General features: G+C 37.5%; 1 protein-coding gene across 1 annotated transcript in view; it reads right to left on the bottom strand.

Annotated features, from left to right (window-relative positions):
- Positions 1–14,716: 14,716 nt before the first annotated feature.
- Positions 14,717–17,903, bottom strand: part of ST6GALNAC5 (ST6 (alpha-N-acetyl-neuraminyl-2,3-beta-galactosyl-1,3)-N-acetylgalactosaminide alpha-2,6-sialyltransferase 5) — a 321,400-nt gene continuing 318,213 nt past the window's right edge. The window contains exon 5 of the mRNA XM_006831025.1: positions 14,717–14,966. Coding sequence (XP_006831088.1) covers positions 14,735–14,966 — 232 coding nt within the window. The 3' untranslated portion in view covers positions 14,717–14,734. The remainder of the gene's footprint in view (positions 14,967–17,903) is intronic.

The following is a 17,903-nucleotide window of genomic DNA, read 5'->3' on the forward strand; positions in this document are numbered from 1 at the left end:
AAATTCATATATTAGAAAATAAAATGTTTTGAAAAATCAACAATCTAAATTTCTACCTCATGAAAGGGAGCTAGAACAAGTACAGCAAATTAAACCCAAAGAAAGGAGAAGAAAATAATAAAGATAAAAAAAATTAAAGATATATAAAGCAAATAAAGAAAATAAACACCTGACAAGTTTAGAGAGAGAGAGAGAGAGAGAGAGAACTAGAGAGGAAGACAAAGAGAGAAAAAGGAGAAAGAGATGAAGGAGGAGGAGAGATACCCATAGAACCAATATCAGAAATAAAAAAGAAGACATTCTAGAAGTCCTACAGAAATTTAGAAGGGACTAAGAAGATATCACAAACAACTTTATTTAATTTAGAAAAATGAACAAATTATTTTAGAAACACAATTCATGAAAATGAACTTAAGGGAGAAATACAAAAATCTGAATAGTTTCATATATATTCAAGATATTGAATCTGTAATTAAAAATCCATTTGCACAGAAAATTTCAGTTCTAAATGGCTTAAATTTTTCCAAACACTTAAGTAAGAAACTTTACACAAACTCCTCTAGGAAAGAGAAAAAAAAGAAACAATACCAGTTCATGAACACCAGCAACCTAATGTTAATATCAAAACTTGACAACTTTATTACAAGAAGAAAAATCATAGGTCAATTTCTTTCATGAATACTAAGACAAAAATGCTTCACAAGATATTAGCAAATCAAACACAGCTATATATAGAATGGATACTGTATCATGACCAAGTAGAATTTATTACAGTAATGCAAGTTTGTATTGACATTTGAAAACCAGTCAATGTAATTCACCACAATTACAAAATAAAAGAGAAAAGTTTTATGCTTATTTTAATGCAGAACAAGCATTTAATTTAATCCAGCACTCATTTAAAATCAAAAGTCTTAGCAAACTAGGAATAAAAGGTAACCCACCCTAATCTGATAAAATGTCTCTACCAAAAGCTTGTAATTAACATCATTCTTAGTGGATAAATAGTAAATAATTTTCCCTGTAAACAAGATGAAAATGGCCACTTTTACCGCTTCTAATAATACTGGACTGGAGGCCTTATTCAGTATTAGATGAAAATAAAATATGTAAAAATTAAAAAAATAAAACTGGCAGTGTTTACAGAGTTGTACATGAAGAAACTCTAGAGGAATCTGCAAGGAAACTTAGAATAGCTAAGTTCATTTAGCTGGAATGATGAGTATAAGATCGATATATAAAAAATCAATTGTATTTCTGAGAGCTAACAACAAATATGCAGAAAATTAAATTGAAAAAATATCATCTATGATAGCACAAAAAGATTCATGAAACACCTAGGGGTAGCTCTAACAAATGATGTGGAAGTTCTCTACACTGAAAACTTCAAAGCATTGTTGAATTGAAAGATTTCATTAAATAGTAGGATATACCATATTTATTAATTGGAAGAGTTGATATTGTTCCAAAAAATCAATTCTTCCTCAAACTGCTCAATAGATTCAATGCAATCCGAATACAAACCTCAGCAAATTTTATTTAAACTGAAAAATTATAGTCTGATTGTAAAATCGCATGTGAAAATACAAAGTGCCAAGAACAGTTAACGCAATACTGAAGAAAAAGCTAGAGAACTTTTGCTCTAGATATCAATATTCTTATAAAGTTATAATAATTAAAATCATGTGGCAATGGTTCAAAAATGTAACAGAGTTTAGAGTCGAGGAATAATCCTGAACCAGACTTAACACCAAAGCACCTCTGTAACTCATTGGGTAAAGGAGACAGCATTTTCAATAAATAAAGCTGTGTGTATTGGATTTCTTTAAGGGGGTAACAGGAACTACGAAACCTACCTTATATTGTACTCCAAAGTCAACTTGAGATGGAACATAAAAACAAACAAGGAAGATTATAGAAAAAAAAACACAAAAAACAATAAAGATTATAGAAGAAAGCATAGTCGATTAACTTCATGGCCTCAAGCAATGCAAACAATTCTTAAATAGGATACACATGATATTACAAATGAAATATCAATAAATTGGATTTCATTAAAATTCAGATCTTCACCAGTCATTCCTCAGAAACCCTGTATAACTTACCCACAACAAGACATCAAGGCATATCATTACAACAATGAAAAGGCAAAGCACATACTATCAGAAAATATTTGTAATTCACATATATAACAAAGAACTTTAAAAAATTCAAACAAATTGATAAAGAAAAAAATGACAACCCAATAGAAAAAGGATAGTAAAAATATGAAAAGATGCTCAACATCACTACTCAATGGAGAAATACAAATTTAAAACTACACTAATATTTAGCAGAAGGTTTCAAACGGAAAGGAATGACAATGTCAAGTGCTGGCAAGTACGTGAAGCAACTAGAAGTCTCAGTTATTGTTTGTTGTTGTCGTTGTTAGGTGCCATTGAGTTGGTACTGACCCATAGGGACCTTATGCACAGCAGAACGAAACACTGCCCAATCCTGGGCCAACCTCACTACTGTTGCCACACTTGAGTCCATCGATGCTGCGACTTGGCCAATCCATCTCGTTGGGGGTCTTCCTCTTTTTCTCTGACCCTCCATCTTATCAAACATGATATCCTTCTCCAGTGACTGGTCCCTCCTTACAATATGTCCAAAGTATGAGAGACGAAGTTTGGCTATCTTGGCCTCTAAGGAGCACTCTGGCTGCATTTCTTCCAAAACAGATCTATTGGTTCTTTTGGCAGCCCATGGCACTTTCAATATCGTCCTCCAACACCATAACTCAAAAACATCAATTCTTCTACGGTCTTCCTTATTCACTGTCCAGCTACCGCATGCATATGAGGTTATTGAAAATACCATGGCTTAGGTCAGGCGCACCTTAGTCTTCAAGCTGACATCTTTGCTCTTCAACACTTTAAAAAGGTCTTGTGCAGAAGATTTGCCTAATGCAAACGTATTTTGATTTCTTGACTGCTGCTTCCATGAGTGTTGATAGCTGATCCAAGAAGAATGAAGTCCTTGACAACTTGAATGACATCAAGAAAGTCATACATGAAGCAAGCAAAAAGTCATTAAGAAAAAAGGAAAGGAGAAGGTCAAAATGGATGTCAGAAGCAATAAAGTGAATATTGAATACAAGCAAGTCACACGTTTTTTATTTACCAGTGAACATAAAAGTTATGTTTACACTATACTTTAAGACCAAACTAGCCCGCCCACCACCATTAAGCCAACTCTGACTCTTAGTGAGTATGTAGGATTTCTGTGACTGTAAATCTTTATGACAGCAGATAGTGTCATCTTTCTTGCACAGAATAGCTAGTTGTTTTGAATGTTGACCCTGTAGTTAGCAATCCAATGTTTATCCTACAGTGTCACCAAGGGCTCTTGTGTTGCTGTTGTTGTTAGTGCCGTCGAGTCAGATCTGACTCATAGCGACCCTGTATAGGGTTTCCAAGGAGTGGCTGGTGAGTTTGAACCGCTGACTTTGCATTAACCTTGTCCGGCACATTAACACACAGTGCCATAACAGGACTCCAAGGACTCCAATCTTGCAGCCTATTAAATGATCGACAGTATTAAGGAAAAGTTTGAAATACTGTGAGATTAATCAAACAGTGACAGAGACACAAAATGAGCTAATGTCATTGGGATAATGATGACAGAATTGCTTGTTGCAGGGTTGCCATAAACCTTAATTTTATTTAAAAATGCTGCATTCACGAACATCAATAACACAATAGAATGAGGTATGCCTGGAGGATAGAGGTTACTTTTGATAGGAGACTGCCTAGAAGGGAGGAGAAGTGAGCCTTCTGTAGTGCTGGAAATGTATGACATTTTGATCATGGTTACATGGGTTGCATTGTTGTTACTGATAGCTGCCACCAAGTTGGCTCTGACTCAGTGACTCCATGTCTGCAGAGTAGAATTGTGATTTTTCAAAGCACATCACCAGGCCTCTCTTCTGAGAAGCCTGGAAGTGGGTTCAAACTGCCAACATTTTGGCTAGTAAGTGACCACCTAACTGTGCCACCCAGGGATTACTATATGGGTATGTTGTTGTTGTCAAGTGCTGTCCAGTTGATTCTGACTTATAGCACCCCTGTATAGGGCTTCCGAGGAGCAGTTGGTAAGCTTGACCCACTGTTCAAACCAACCTTGCAGTCCAATGCATTAACCCTCAGCACCACACCAGGATTAAGTACATATGTAAAATTCCATCACTCCATATGCTTAGAATAAGGAAGACCATAGAAGAATTTTTGCATTTGAGTTATGGTATTGGAGGAGAATATTGAAAGTGCCATGGGCTGCCAAAAGAACCAACAGATCTGTGTTGGAAGAAGTACAGCCAGAATGCTCCTTAGAAACAAGAATGACCAAACTTCATCTCTCATACTTCAGACATATTGTCAGGAGGGACCAATCGCTGGAGAAGGATATCAGGTTTGGAAAGGTGGAGGGTAGAACAAGTTTGGCAGTTCAAATTCATCAGTTGTTCTTCAGAAACTCTATACAGTGTTGCTATTCTTTGGAACCAACTCGATGGCACTTAACAACATTATGATGGCTGGAACTGTGGTTGCCTCGATAGGGCTAGACCAAATGATTTCCCAGGCCTTATTTGGCTTTCTGACAGTGTTTCTCTGCTATTCATAAAGTTTTTAGTGGGTAAATATTCAGAAGTAGTTCGTCACCTATTCTTCCTAGTCTGGAAGCTCATCTGAAAGCAGTCCACCATGGGTGGTCCGGCTAGTATTTTAAATACCGGTGGGATAGCTTTCAGAATCACAGCAACTCACAAGCCACTACAGTACTACAAACATTGAGAAGAATGAGTATTCCGGAACACGTAATTGTGCTCATGAGGAATCTGTACATGGACCAAAAGGCAGTTGTTCAAACAGAACATGGGAACACTGAATGGTTTAAAATTAAGAAAGGTATGCAACAGGGTTGCATTCTTTCACCATACTGATTCAACCTGTATACTGAGCATATAATGCGAGAAGATGGGTTCTATGAAGAAAAATGTGGCATCAGGATTTGAGGAAGACTCATTAACAACCTGCGATATGCAGATGATATAACCTTGCTTGCTGAAAGTGAAGTGGACTTAAAACATTTACTGATGAAGATCAAAGAGCACAGTCTTTGATATGAATTACATCTCAATGTAAAGAAAACAAAAATCCTCACCACTGTACCAATAAACAGCATTCTTATCAATGGAGAAAAGATTGAAGTTGTCAAGGACTTCATTCTTCTTGAATCAACTATCAACACTCATGGAAGCCGCAGTCAGGAAATCAAGACGTATTGCATTAGGCAAATCTGCTGTACAAGACCTTTTTAAAGTGCTGAAGAGCAAAGATGTCAGCTTGAGGACTAAGGTATGTCTGACCCAAGCCATGGTATTTTCAATAACCTCATATGCATGTGAAAGCTGGACAGTGAATAAGGAAGACCATAGAAGAATTGATGCTTTGAGTTATGGTGTTGGAGGAGAATATTGAAAGTGTCATGGGCTGCCAAAAGAACCAACAGATCTGTGTTGGAAAAAGTACAGCCAGAGTGCTCCTTAAAGGCCAAGATGGCCAAACTTCGTTTTTCATACTTCAGACATATTGTCAGGAGGGACCAGTCATCGGAGAAGGATATCATGTTTGGTAAGGTGGAGGGTCAGAGAAAAACAGGAAGACCCCCAGTGAGATGGATTAGCCAAGTAGTAGCATCAATGGACTCAAACGTGGCAACGGTAGTGAATTTGGCCCAGGATCGGGCAGTGTTTCCTTCTGCTGTGCATAAGGTCGCTATGGGTTGGTACCGACTCGATGGCACCTAACAACAACAACATATGGCATTTGGGCCAGATGTTCCCCACCCCGCCTACAAGATATCAATGCTTATGATAACATTATGTTGTTGTGTGCTGTCGAGTTGGTTCCAATTCATAACGATCCTATATAGGGTTTCCACCAACCTGTGGTTTGAACCACCAACCTGTGGCTAGCAGCCTAGTGCTTATCCTACAGCATCACAATGTAGAAATTATTAATACAGGGATCGACAATTTAATCAGAATAAAATGGAATAGAGAGCACAGTAATAAACTTCCCATGTATGGAAGTCTGACTAGAGATCACTGGGAAAGAATGAATTATTCGGGAAATGGTGCTAGGACAATTGTTTTCTGTGTAACAATCAATCCTTGATTGCTGTGGAAAAGACAAAAATGTTTATGAATATAAATTTTAGAATAAACATTATAGAATAAAACTAGGCTATAAGGAATCCTGTTGTGGCATTGTAGGATAAACACAGGACTGCTAATCACAAAGTGGGGGTTTTAAACCTACCAGACACTCCACAGATTCCTTACACTGTCACTGTGAGTCGGAACTCACTTGATGGCACTTCTTAACAGCAAGTTCTCATTTTATAGGAAAAGATTAAAAATTAGCTACGTTAAAATTAAAGGTGTCTGCTGATTAAAAGACATCATAGAGAAAAAGGGAGTCCTGTAGGATAAGCACTGGACCACAAGGTTGGTTTGAATTGCAAGGTTGGCACTTCAAACTCACCCACTGCAGCTCCTCTGAATGTCATTCAGAGTGGCTATGAGTAGGAGCTGACTTGAAAGCACACAGCCACAACAACATAGACAAAAGGAAGAGGCAAGTCATAAATTAGAGGAAGAAATTCGTAACACATACAAGTATAATTGCTACCAACAAAGATAGTATCTTGGATATGTTAAGAATTCCAGTAGAAAAGTGGTCTAAGATTTAAGAAGCAGTTTCATAGATTGAGAATAAACGTAACAAAAAATAGTAACCTCTTATGGAATCTGGGAATTAAAAGTTAAGAACATAATTAGATATCATTTATACATAACAAATTGGCAAAAATTTGCAGTGAAAATTCTAAGTGTTAGCAATGATGCTTGTAACAACTATAAGTTAGAAGGAAATGCCCAACTACTTTGGAAAACAATTTGGAAATATTGTGCACATATGAACCAGGTTTATACTACAGGTCAGCAGTTTTGTTTCTGGGTATATGTACACCCTAGAAAAATGTTGCACATATGTATTAGATGAACTTTGTAAGAATATTCATGTAAGTATTTTTGTTAAGTGCTGTTGAGTTGGTTCAGCTTATAGCAACCATGTGTTTGCTCTTACCTCCTTCCCAATGGACAGCATGACACAGAAAGGTGGGACTACACAACCTCTTTTAGTCTCAGTTTGCTTATTTGCAAAATGGGATAATAGGATTAGTGTGAAATATTACATACATAAAGTAAAGGACGATGTGCAAAGCACCTAGTGAAAGATAATTGTAAAAGTTTGATTCAATTGATTTTGAAATGGCAGAGAACTAACGATGTCAATTCCTGAGAAGTTTTATGTAGGGGCAAAAACAGATTTTTTAGAGATGACATATAATAGATTCTCCTCCCCCAACATCCCTGTTGGGATTCTGTTTTAAATTCTATTATAATGTCTTCTGAGTCTTTTAGAATAAAATAAAAATTTTGAAAATGTGGGTTATTTGATCCATTCAAAGATAACCACCATTTTAGTATAATAGATTGTCTTCTATCCCTTTCCCTCTGCTTTACAAAATGACATGAACATCACAATTTCAAAAGTATGTGAAAAAGGGACAACAAAAGGTGAGAGATCTGGAGAATCTACATGTTTAAGAAGGTGATGACTATGGTCCCTTGTGAAGGTATCCACTGTGGCCAACTCACCTTTACTGAGTGAACCCAGTCTTGCCCTCTCTTGTAACCTGGAGGCAACAGGACAGCAGGTGGGAACAAGGACTTCTAGGTGGTGACACAGGAGCCGTGGACAACCTAAGGACACTTTTTTCTAAAGGCTGTCCTTGCCTTTCTTATTCTAGTAGAAATGAACTCATTTTGGATTTACCTCATGGTGGGTCTAGATTGAGAGGTGGGGAAGGTTTCAGTTTAAAAGGTAAGTGTATGCTTCATTTTTTATAGACCCTCATTGACCCTAAATTGTATCCCCAGCAGCTTTAGGAAGCTATCAAGTTTAAGGCAGGAGATAACCTGTTTCTTTCTAGTTTCTTTTCTTGATCTGAGCCACAGAAGTCACAGCCTGAACTGGCTGTCTGTGACTGGGATAGCATTTGTCAATATTAAACGTAATTTGTGCTAAGAGCAGCTTGCTAACAGTGAGAACACAAAGCTTGCTGAACTTTACATTTCGCCTGTGTGCTCAGTACATCCAGCATTAGGAAACCTAATGAATTCAGCAACATTATCCTAAACAAATTTAGGTCAGCTCTGTTGATTAAAAAACATTATAGGTTTAAGGACTGACACTATAAAAGCTCACTCAATTTTTCCTTTGGTCTTCTGTAATTTAACTATTTCATTACCTACTCTGTCTCCTATACTTTGTAAATGAAAGAATGCATTTATACCCAATTACCAACTCAAAGTATCCATATGAAGAAGTCATCATCAACAATATACATTTTTTGAGTACCTGTTGGTTTGAACTGCAAGATCAGCAGTTCAAACTCACCAGTCGCTCTTCACAAACCCTATACAGGGTTGCTATGAGTCAGAGCAAACTAAACAGCACTTACTAACAACAATGTTGTATGCAAGGCACTGTACTAGTCATGGGGCTACAAAGGAAAAACGAGAAACAGTCCCTGCCATCAAGGAGCTTACAATCTAATTCGATTAACAGGATATGTACATACAAAAACAAAACGCCAATTCACGGTAGCACATAATACTAGGGCACTAAGTAGTAACAGGAGTCCTGGTATGGCACTGTAGCATAAGCACTGACAAGCAATGTTAGTATGAACTACAAGGTAAGCAGTTCAAACCCACCAACTGCTATTTGGAAACCCTATACATGATTGCTGTGAGTTGGAACTGACTTGAGGGCACTTAATAACAACAAGTAGTAACAAATAAGATTTCAACCAGTTTTGTATTTCTACGGTGGCTGAATATGCTGAGTAAGTGGGAAGGAGTGAGCTAGTGTAGAGGGGCTATTTTTGTTCATTTTTGAGCCTTGCAGACACTCTCTCACCTCTTCCCATTATGAACTATCTCTGGCATTTAGTATAACCTAGTCAATTGGCTCACTTTCCTCCCTTCTACTTAGTATTACAGTTTTCACCATAATCAGAGGTGGTCTTCTGATACAGTGATCAAATGCTCCAGTTTGTCTAGTATTTCATTACTAAGAAAAAAAATATGCTCACAACTGGACCAATAAATGACATCATGATAAATGGAGAAAAGATGGAAATTGTCAAAGACTTCATTTTGCTTGTATCCACAACCAACATTCATGGAAGCAGTAATCACGAAATCAAACGATGTGCTGCGTTAGGCAAATCTGCTGTACAAGACCTCTTTAAAGTGATGAAGAACAAAGATGTCAATTTGAGGACTAAGAAATATATGACCCAAGCCTTGGGATTTTCAATGCACCTTGGATGCATTTGAAAGTTAGACAATGAATAAGCAATACTAAAAAAGAATTGATGAATTTGAATTACGTTGTTGACAAAGAATATTGAAGGCACCATGAACTGTCAGAAGAACAAACAGATCTGTGTTGGAATAAGTACAGTCAGAATGCACTTTAGAAGCCAGAATGGCAAGACTTTGTCTCTCATACTTCAGTCATGTTGTCAGGAGGGATCAGTCCCTGTAGGACATCATGCTTGGTAAAGTCGAGAGTCAGCAAAAAAAGGGGAAGACCCCCAACTAGATGGATTGGCACAGTGGCAGTAGCAATGGGCTCAAGCATAACAATTGTCAGGATGGCATAAAACCAGGCAGTGTTTCTTTCTGCTGTGCAGAGGGTCATTATGAACCAGAACCAACTCGATAGCACCTAACTACAACAGCAACAACACTGGTTTTAGTGCTGAACATAATTTGTATTGGAACTCCACGTCATCTATATAAATACCACAACCCATTGCCATGTAATTGGTTCATACTGAGGGTGACTCCATATGATATAGAATAGAGCTTCCCCATAGGGATTTCTTTCCTAGCTATAATCATATGAGGCAGATTGCCAGCTCTTTCTCCTGCAGCACTGTTGAATAGGTTTCAACCACCAACCTTTAGGCTAGTAGTCAATTACAAACTGCCTGCGCCACCTGGGGAACTCACCCTCCCCTATTCCTAGGCAAACCTGACTGATACTTTTGAAGTACCTTGCTCTGTGGCCAGCTGTAATCCTTCCTATCTATCGTTGTTGTTGTTCAGGCAGGACCTACCCCAAATCTGCTCTGTGAATAGTTCTCTAATTTAAAAACATACATGGGAGACCTAATAGCCCCTCAACACTGCTGGTAAGAGCACACTGTAAACTGAAGAAGACAATTAGGAGACAATGGTGGCAAAGAGACTGAATGTGGTTCAAGAGAGTAGTGAAGATGGAAGAAGTAATTGGATCAGCTAAGAAATCTCAGGAGGCTTCAAAAAGTTCGTGGGAAAATGGAATGAAAAGATAATACAGTTTTTCCACGAACTTTTAAAAGCACTCCTGATGTAAAATATGAATTTTAACATTGCAGAAAAAGGGGAGACAAAAGGAACAGAGACCCTTCTCTCAGAGGAGGTATATATAATGATTTGTATCATTACCTGGTATAACCCAGGGTATTTGAAAAATTACTTCTATACAAGGGCCAACATTTTTCCAGGTATATAAGGAGCTCTGGTAGTGTAGTGGTTACGAATCAGGCTGCCAACCTCAACGTCAGCAGTTCGAAACTACCAGTGGTTCTGCGGGAGAAAGGTGAGGTGTTCTGCTCCTGTAAAGATTCACAGCCTTGGAAACCCTGTTCAGGGTCACTATGAGTCGGAACCGACTCCACAGTACTTAACAACAACAACAATAAGTATATATAAGCTTAAATGTTGTTCTTGTTAAGTGCTATCAAATTGGTTTTGACTCGCAGTGACTCTGTGTAGGGTTTTCAAGGCTCTAAATCTTCCGCGGATGGGATGGTGGACTTGAACAGCAAACTTTGCGGTTCGCAGTCCAGTGCTTATCGTATGGAGCCACCAGCTCCTGTGAGCTTAAATTAATACTGTCTTAATCCTAACAGGCTTAACTTTAACCTTCCACTGTCACCTAGCCTTCACTTAACTTCTAAATCAATAAGTTTTCTGAGGGAAACCAGTACTTAAAAATAAGGTTTGTTTCCTTCCATTCTAACGTAATTCAAATAGGTCAGTGATGGAGACAGGGTTAGGAAGCAAAGGTGGTCTGTCTTGAGAGATGTTGATTTGAATGTGGTGCACAAATCTGGTTATAAATTAAGGACTCCAAGAGAGACACCACAGAAATTTCTTTTTTTTAAAGTGGTGATTTGTGTTTTGCTTTCATTTATATATATATTTTAAAGAAAATGTCTGAAATCTGAGGACCTTGGAAGTTCCCAAATCACTCAACTTGATGTCAAGCCCTTAGGAGTATATCCAGGGTTAGTGAAGCACAGGGACTTAGCTGCCAACAGCCATTAACCTTAATAGAAATCACACAGCTAAGTCCCCACGCAGCACACTGAATATTTACCTCCTAATGTTCTTTTAATGTACATTTTCTTGGGTGAATATTTACTGTAGAATATTAAATGTGAGATTCCACTTTTATGGGCCATTTGAAGTGATGGATTTTGTTTGTGCATTCCTATATCTTTGCCCATAATGACTGTCTATTGTAATGGCCTCTGCCAAATGTTCTTGCGTTGAAATAACAGAAGCCATGGATCGGCCAGCTGTGGCATTGTATTACTGTGGTCTTAAAAGTTAGGAGAAAGCTGATGACACAGTTGGGGCGAGAAGAAAAAGGTATGAAACAAAATGAGTATGACTTAGGCATCAAACACAATGTGGATCTTGAAATCACTGAGGTCTGTAAACATGGTTTGGTAGTCATCTTTATATCAGAGTTTATGTTTAACGTATTGACTGGTGTTAAGACTGACAGTCATGAAATGATAGAAGCAGGAAAAGAATTCAATTGCCCACAACCAAATCCACAACACAATCTATTAGAATGTGTAATAAAACCACTGTCTAAGTGATAATTTCTTATACTTATTTACAATGTATTTTTAAAATAGGAACTTACATATCCTAAGTGCATGTAGATTTAAAACATTTCCCAATAAAGCCAGAAATTTCAGAATTTGGCTATCTTTAACTATTTAGAGTACTTGAGAGGAAGAAGTCACAAAAAGATGGCACTATTTGAATGGTCCTTTTTTTTTTAGAAAACCTAAAACTTGCATATATACAGATATTTGAGATATTAGTAGACTAGGCAATGTAGCTACATCCTTGGATGTCTCAACTATACCTTTACAAATTTCCATAAAAGCAAAAACATCTTCTGATGATGTTTAAGATAGTAATCAGTTGGATAAATTTCAAATACCTTTTCATAAGTCTCTATAATATTACATGTTCAGAGTTCACGCTATCCAAGAGATTGGATTGGAATAAAATCTGCGGTTCCTTTCAAAGTTATGAGAACATTCATGACCACATTCCAATGTGTTTTGGACAGATATGTCCCTTTAATTGCCTTTTAACAACTAAAGTCACACCACAATAAGATTGTGTTTTTGCTATGTTTGTTTGCATTTCAACAATTGTTTTTGTTGTTGTTAAGTGCTATTGAGTGGGCTCTGAGTAATGGCTAGTGAGCTTGAACTGCCAACCTTGCGGATCAAACTGACTTTGCATTCCAGTGCATTAACCCACAGTGCCACACCAGGACTCCATCTGAAAAATACTATTCCTTATAATCAATAGTACTTCCCCCGGTACAGTTAGTGCAAAGGAATGGAATGTTAATACTAATTAAGGAAAGGGAAAAGAAGTGATAATGTGAGAAATCTTTAATCACAAACCAGATCATATTCTGCTAAACCATGTGGATCTGCATATATACAAGTATATTTGCTGATGCTTTCATATTTGGCATTAGAGAAACTAATACCTTCTAGGCCACATGCAAAGAAAATACTGGTATATTTTTTAAAGGACCAATGTTGTTTATTTTGATGCTGAATAAAATAAGTCCTTCAGACTCATCTAGACCTGGGAATATAAGTGGAAAAAAAAATTAAGGAGATTTGCAGTGAGTGAATTTGAATAGTTCACAGGAATATGGGAATCGCATGACAGAAAATCTTCTTGAATTCTCTTCTCTTTATAGAACTGTAGTTCCTTGCTCTCATAGCCAGGGAACACCTCAGAAACAGCTCTCGTCTTTCCTTTCTTCTTCTTTTTCTTTCTTTATTTCGAGTGCAAGACACACAAGAGAAGTAGGGAGTAGATTTCAGCCAGTGGGAGATAGGTTTCTAACCATAAGAGGGGAATAGGTAGTAGGGAAGTACAAAGCATACCAAAATCAAATCCCCGGCTGTTGAGTCTATTATAATGCACAGCAATCTTATAGGACAGAGTGGAATCACCCCATAGGGATGCCAAGGCTATAAATCTTTAAGGAAGCCTACTGCCACATCTTTCTTCCATGGAGTGGTTGGTAGATTTGAATTGGCCACCTTTTGGCTAGCAGCCAAGCACTTTACTCCTAACCACTCCACCCGGACTCCTAGGATAATGGCCTGCTAATGTTGGAATCCTTCATTCCAAGTGCAAAGTTCTCAAAAGGTTAACAAGAGGCTCATAGAATTTTAGATCTGGACTAAATTTAAGAGGTTATCAGTATACTGACATCATTCTGCACAAGAGAAAATTAGGGTTTTAAAAAGTGAAGTGGCACATCAATTATCACTGAAGAAAATGATCTTTAAGTTTTTCTTATTAGCATTTTTTAATAACAAAGTTTTTGGTTTTAAATTTTGTCATTTTGGAAGCACTTCTGCACATTGGAAAAAGATATAACGACTTTTGCTATGAAAGAGCAAATCCTGATTCAAGAGGGCCAAAAAATGCAACACATCTTTCCAAACCAAACACCAATTACATGCTAACAATGAGCATTATGAACACATCAACCCAATTCTAGGCTTTATCAACCATCATTTAGGATTAAAGGATTAGGAAGCATAAATTACCACGTAATCATAATCTATAAAAATACTGGCCTACAATGCACTAAAAATCTCTCAATAAATAAATATTAGACATTTGCTTTGTGAACATCAGTGGAGATGTGCTCTTCAGAAATGTCCATACATTTAGGTGGCTTTTCACAAATCACACATACAGACTTCAACAGATGACAAACATTATAGATCAGGTTAGGATACAACTTGCTAGAAAAACATCTTTTGACGTGGTATTTCTATAAAGGAATGCAACTAATATTGTTGAGTTGCTCATGTTTCAGTTTTGAAGGCAATATTTAAAGATAGACAAAATGTTTTTAGCCTTGGCAGCATCAGCAAAATAAGTGTTCAGTTCCTAAGGTAACCCCTTTAAAAAGGACAATACTTATTAGGGTGTTTTCAGTCTGAAAATTTTTCTTTAAAACCAGCTGAACTGCTCTGTAGTTACACCTGGTAAGCATGGTACTTCTTGAGGAGTGCAGGCATGGTACTTCTTGAGTGAAGCTGTTTCCTGCTACAAGTTCTGTTGCCCTTTTTTGTCTGGTGACTTCAGGAAGTTCAGTGCCCTGGTGTCTAATACAGTGGGTACTATATGGTCTGGATCATTCATTCCTCAGAACGCAGGTTTATTCTCCGGATGATTTATAACAAGTGCTTCTGGTTTCCAGTCAGGTTGAAAAAAGTGAATATTGAATGTCCGTGCCCAGTTCTTAAAGACTCGTTTCTCTGTGATAAAGCGGTGATGACTACCCTTGCGTCCACGCTCATGGGAAAGATACATTGTACATTCATCAGGTCCAAAAGGTTCATAATAATGATAAGGTACTGAAGGGTGTTTGGGATCCCTGTAGACAGAAAAGAAGGCAAGTGATTAGTAAGCGAAACAAGACCAAAAAAAAAAATCCCTTGGACTGAATAAGACAAAATGTTATCTTTAATAAGCTAATAGGCACAAATCATATTTTCTAATTAAATAAATTTTAGCAAACGGCTGTTCTAATGTTTAAGCAATAAACAAGTGTTTTTGAGTGGGCTAAATAAATGCACTGATCATCATTATCAAGTAAAGAGATTTAAAGTGTGCTGGAAGGCAACTAGGGTTCCCAGCTTTGAAACTGCATTTCATGAAGACCCACTTAGTTCTCATTTCCAAACCAAAGTCTATTTACCAGAAGCAGTTACAGAGTTATTTACAAAACATTAAACAGATCATTTATCCCCCACTCTCTATCCCACAGGTCCTCTAGAGACGTCAGATATACTTAGAGCATGTCCTATAGGATATCATACAATGAGCTCCTTTCCAGAATCTTGTAACCTACCTGGTTTTGTCCACTACGCTACAAACACACCTCTCTTTCTGTTTATCAACTCTACCAATCTTGTTTCTACCACGAAGTATGAGAACATTCTTCCTCCAACATCTCCTCTTGACTCACTCCTCTCACCGTTTGGGCAGCATCTTAACTGTCACCCTCCTTGAGAGGCCGTACCTGATACCTACTCGCTTTACTCCATCTTACTCTGATTTATTTTCTTTATAGCAACAATCATGCTGAAATTGCTGCTGTTGTTTAATGATTGTCTGTTCGTGAGACTGAGATTTTTGTCTTGTTCTTAGAATAATGATTGTAGCTGTTCAATAAGTACTTTTTGAATAACTGTTGCTGAAAGAGATTTATATATGGCAGTAGCAAGTTAGTAGCAAGCCACTAGAATAATTTTTCGGCATTCATTTGTAAGTTTGTTGTACTGTGGTGGCTTGTGTGTTGCTGTGATGCTGGAAGCTATGACATTGGTATTTTAATAGCTAGAAGGCTCACCCATAGTGGACAGATTTGAGCAGAGCTTCCAGACTAAGACAGACTAGAAAGAAGAGGCCGATCACTTCAAAATGTCTAGCCGCTGAAAACCTAATGAATAGCAGCAGAACATTGTCTGACATAGTGTCAGAAGATGAGCCCCTCAGCTTGGAAGACACTCAAAATACAACTGGGAAAGTGCTGCCACCTTAAAGTAGATGTGTCCTTCATGAAGTTGATGAAGTAAAGTTTTCAAGACTTTCATTTGCTGATGTGGCACAACTCAAAATGAGAAGGAACAGCTGTAAACATCCATGAATAATAAGAATGTGGAATGTATGAAGCATGAATCTAGGAAAACTGGAAGTCATCAAAAATGAAATGGAATGCATAAAGATTGATGATATCCTTTATAGTGAGTTGAAATGGATGGGCATTGGCCATACTGAATCTTATAATCATATCGTTTACTGTGTCAGGAATGACACATTGAAGAGGAATGGCATGACATTCATCATGAAAAAACATTTCAAGATTTATCTTACAATGCTATCAATGATAGGGTAATATGAACATGCATACAAGGAAGACCAGTCAATACCACTATTATTCAAATTTATGCACCTACCATTAAAGACAGTGATAATGAAATTGAAGAATTCTACCAACTTTTTCAGTCTGAAATTGATCAAACATGCAATCAAGATGCATTGATAATTGCTGGTGATTGGCATGAAAAGGCTGGAAACAAAAAGGAAGGATCATTAGCTGCCCTGGTGATAGAAATGATGCTAAACACCGCATGATAGATTTTTGCAAGACCAATGACTTATTCATTATCAGTACCTTTCCTCAACAACATAAAAGTTAATTGGACACATGGACCTTGCCAGATGGAATACACAGGAATCAAATTGACTACATTTGTGGGAATTGATGATGGAGCAGCTCAATATCATCAGCCCAAACAAGGCCAGGCACTGACTGTGTTCATATGCAAGTTCAAGCTGTAGTATATGAAAATTAAAAACATGTACATGAGAACTTGAATATATCTCACCTGAATTTAAAAGTCATCTCTAGAACAGATTTGATGCATTAAACACTATGACTCAAGACCAGAAGAGTTGTAGGATGACATTAAAAACATTACCCATGAAGAAAGCAAAAGATCACTAAAAATACTGGAAATAAAGAAGAAAGAAGGAAGTAAAGGAGTTGAACAGAAATTTTCAAAGGGCAGCTTGAGAGGACAAAGTCAAGTATTATAATGAATGTTCAAAGACCTAGAGTTAAAAAACCTAAAGGGAAGAACACGCCCAGCATTTCCCAAACTGAAAGAACTGAAGAAAAATTCCAGCTACAACTTGCAATAACACCAGAGTGCCAACAACGGTGTTAATGTACTGTACTGCAAGGTTGGTTTGAACTGCAGGGTCAATGGTTCAAGTTCACCAGTCACTCCTTGGAAACCCAATACAGGCTCACTATGAGTCAGAAGCAACTCAATGGCACTTAGCAACAACAACAAGAATGAGCAAAACATTGAATTATGCAGAAGGCATCAAAAGAAGATGGACCAGAACAAACAAGATGGCGGATCCAGTAGACATGCAGTGAGGAGCTCCGTCAGCAACAACACAGAATACGGGACCAAGCAGGCTCAGGAAATGGTCCCAGAACTCTAAACCACATATAAAGGAATAACTAGGTTGGAAGGCTTACAGCTAGGGGAATTTGTAGCAGAAGCAAGGAATCCATTGCTTTCTAATTCAAGGAAGATGGACAAGAACACCCAAACTTGCAGACAGTACCCATTTGACTTAGCCTCGATGGCTTGATAATCAGAACTTGACTAGAGGCAGATTACCAAAAAAAAAAAAAGCTTTTTTTTTTGATAAAGGACTATTTGATGAACCTGACCTACATCTAAATAACAACAGAGAGGGAAGGAATCTTCACATCAAGTATCAATGCTAT

The sequence above is a fragment of the Chrysochloris asiatica genome, unplaced genomic scaffold (assembly GCF_000296735.1).
Source record: "Chrysochloris asiatica unplaced genomic scaffold, ChrAsi1.0 scaffold00002, whole genome shotgun sequence".
NCBI classification, from domain to species: Eukaryota; Metazoa; Chordata; class Mammalia; order Afrosoricida; family Chrysochloridae; genus Chrysochloris; species Chrysochloris asiatica.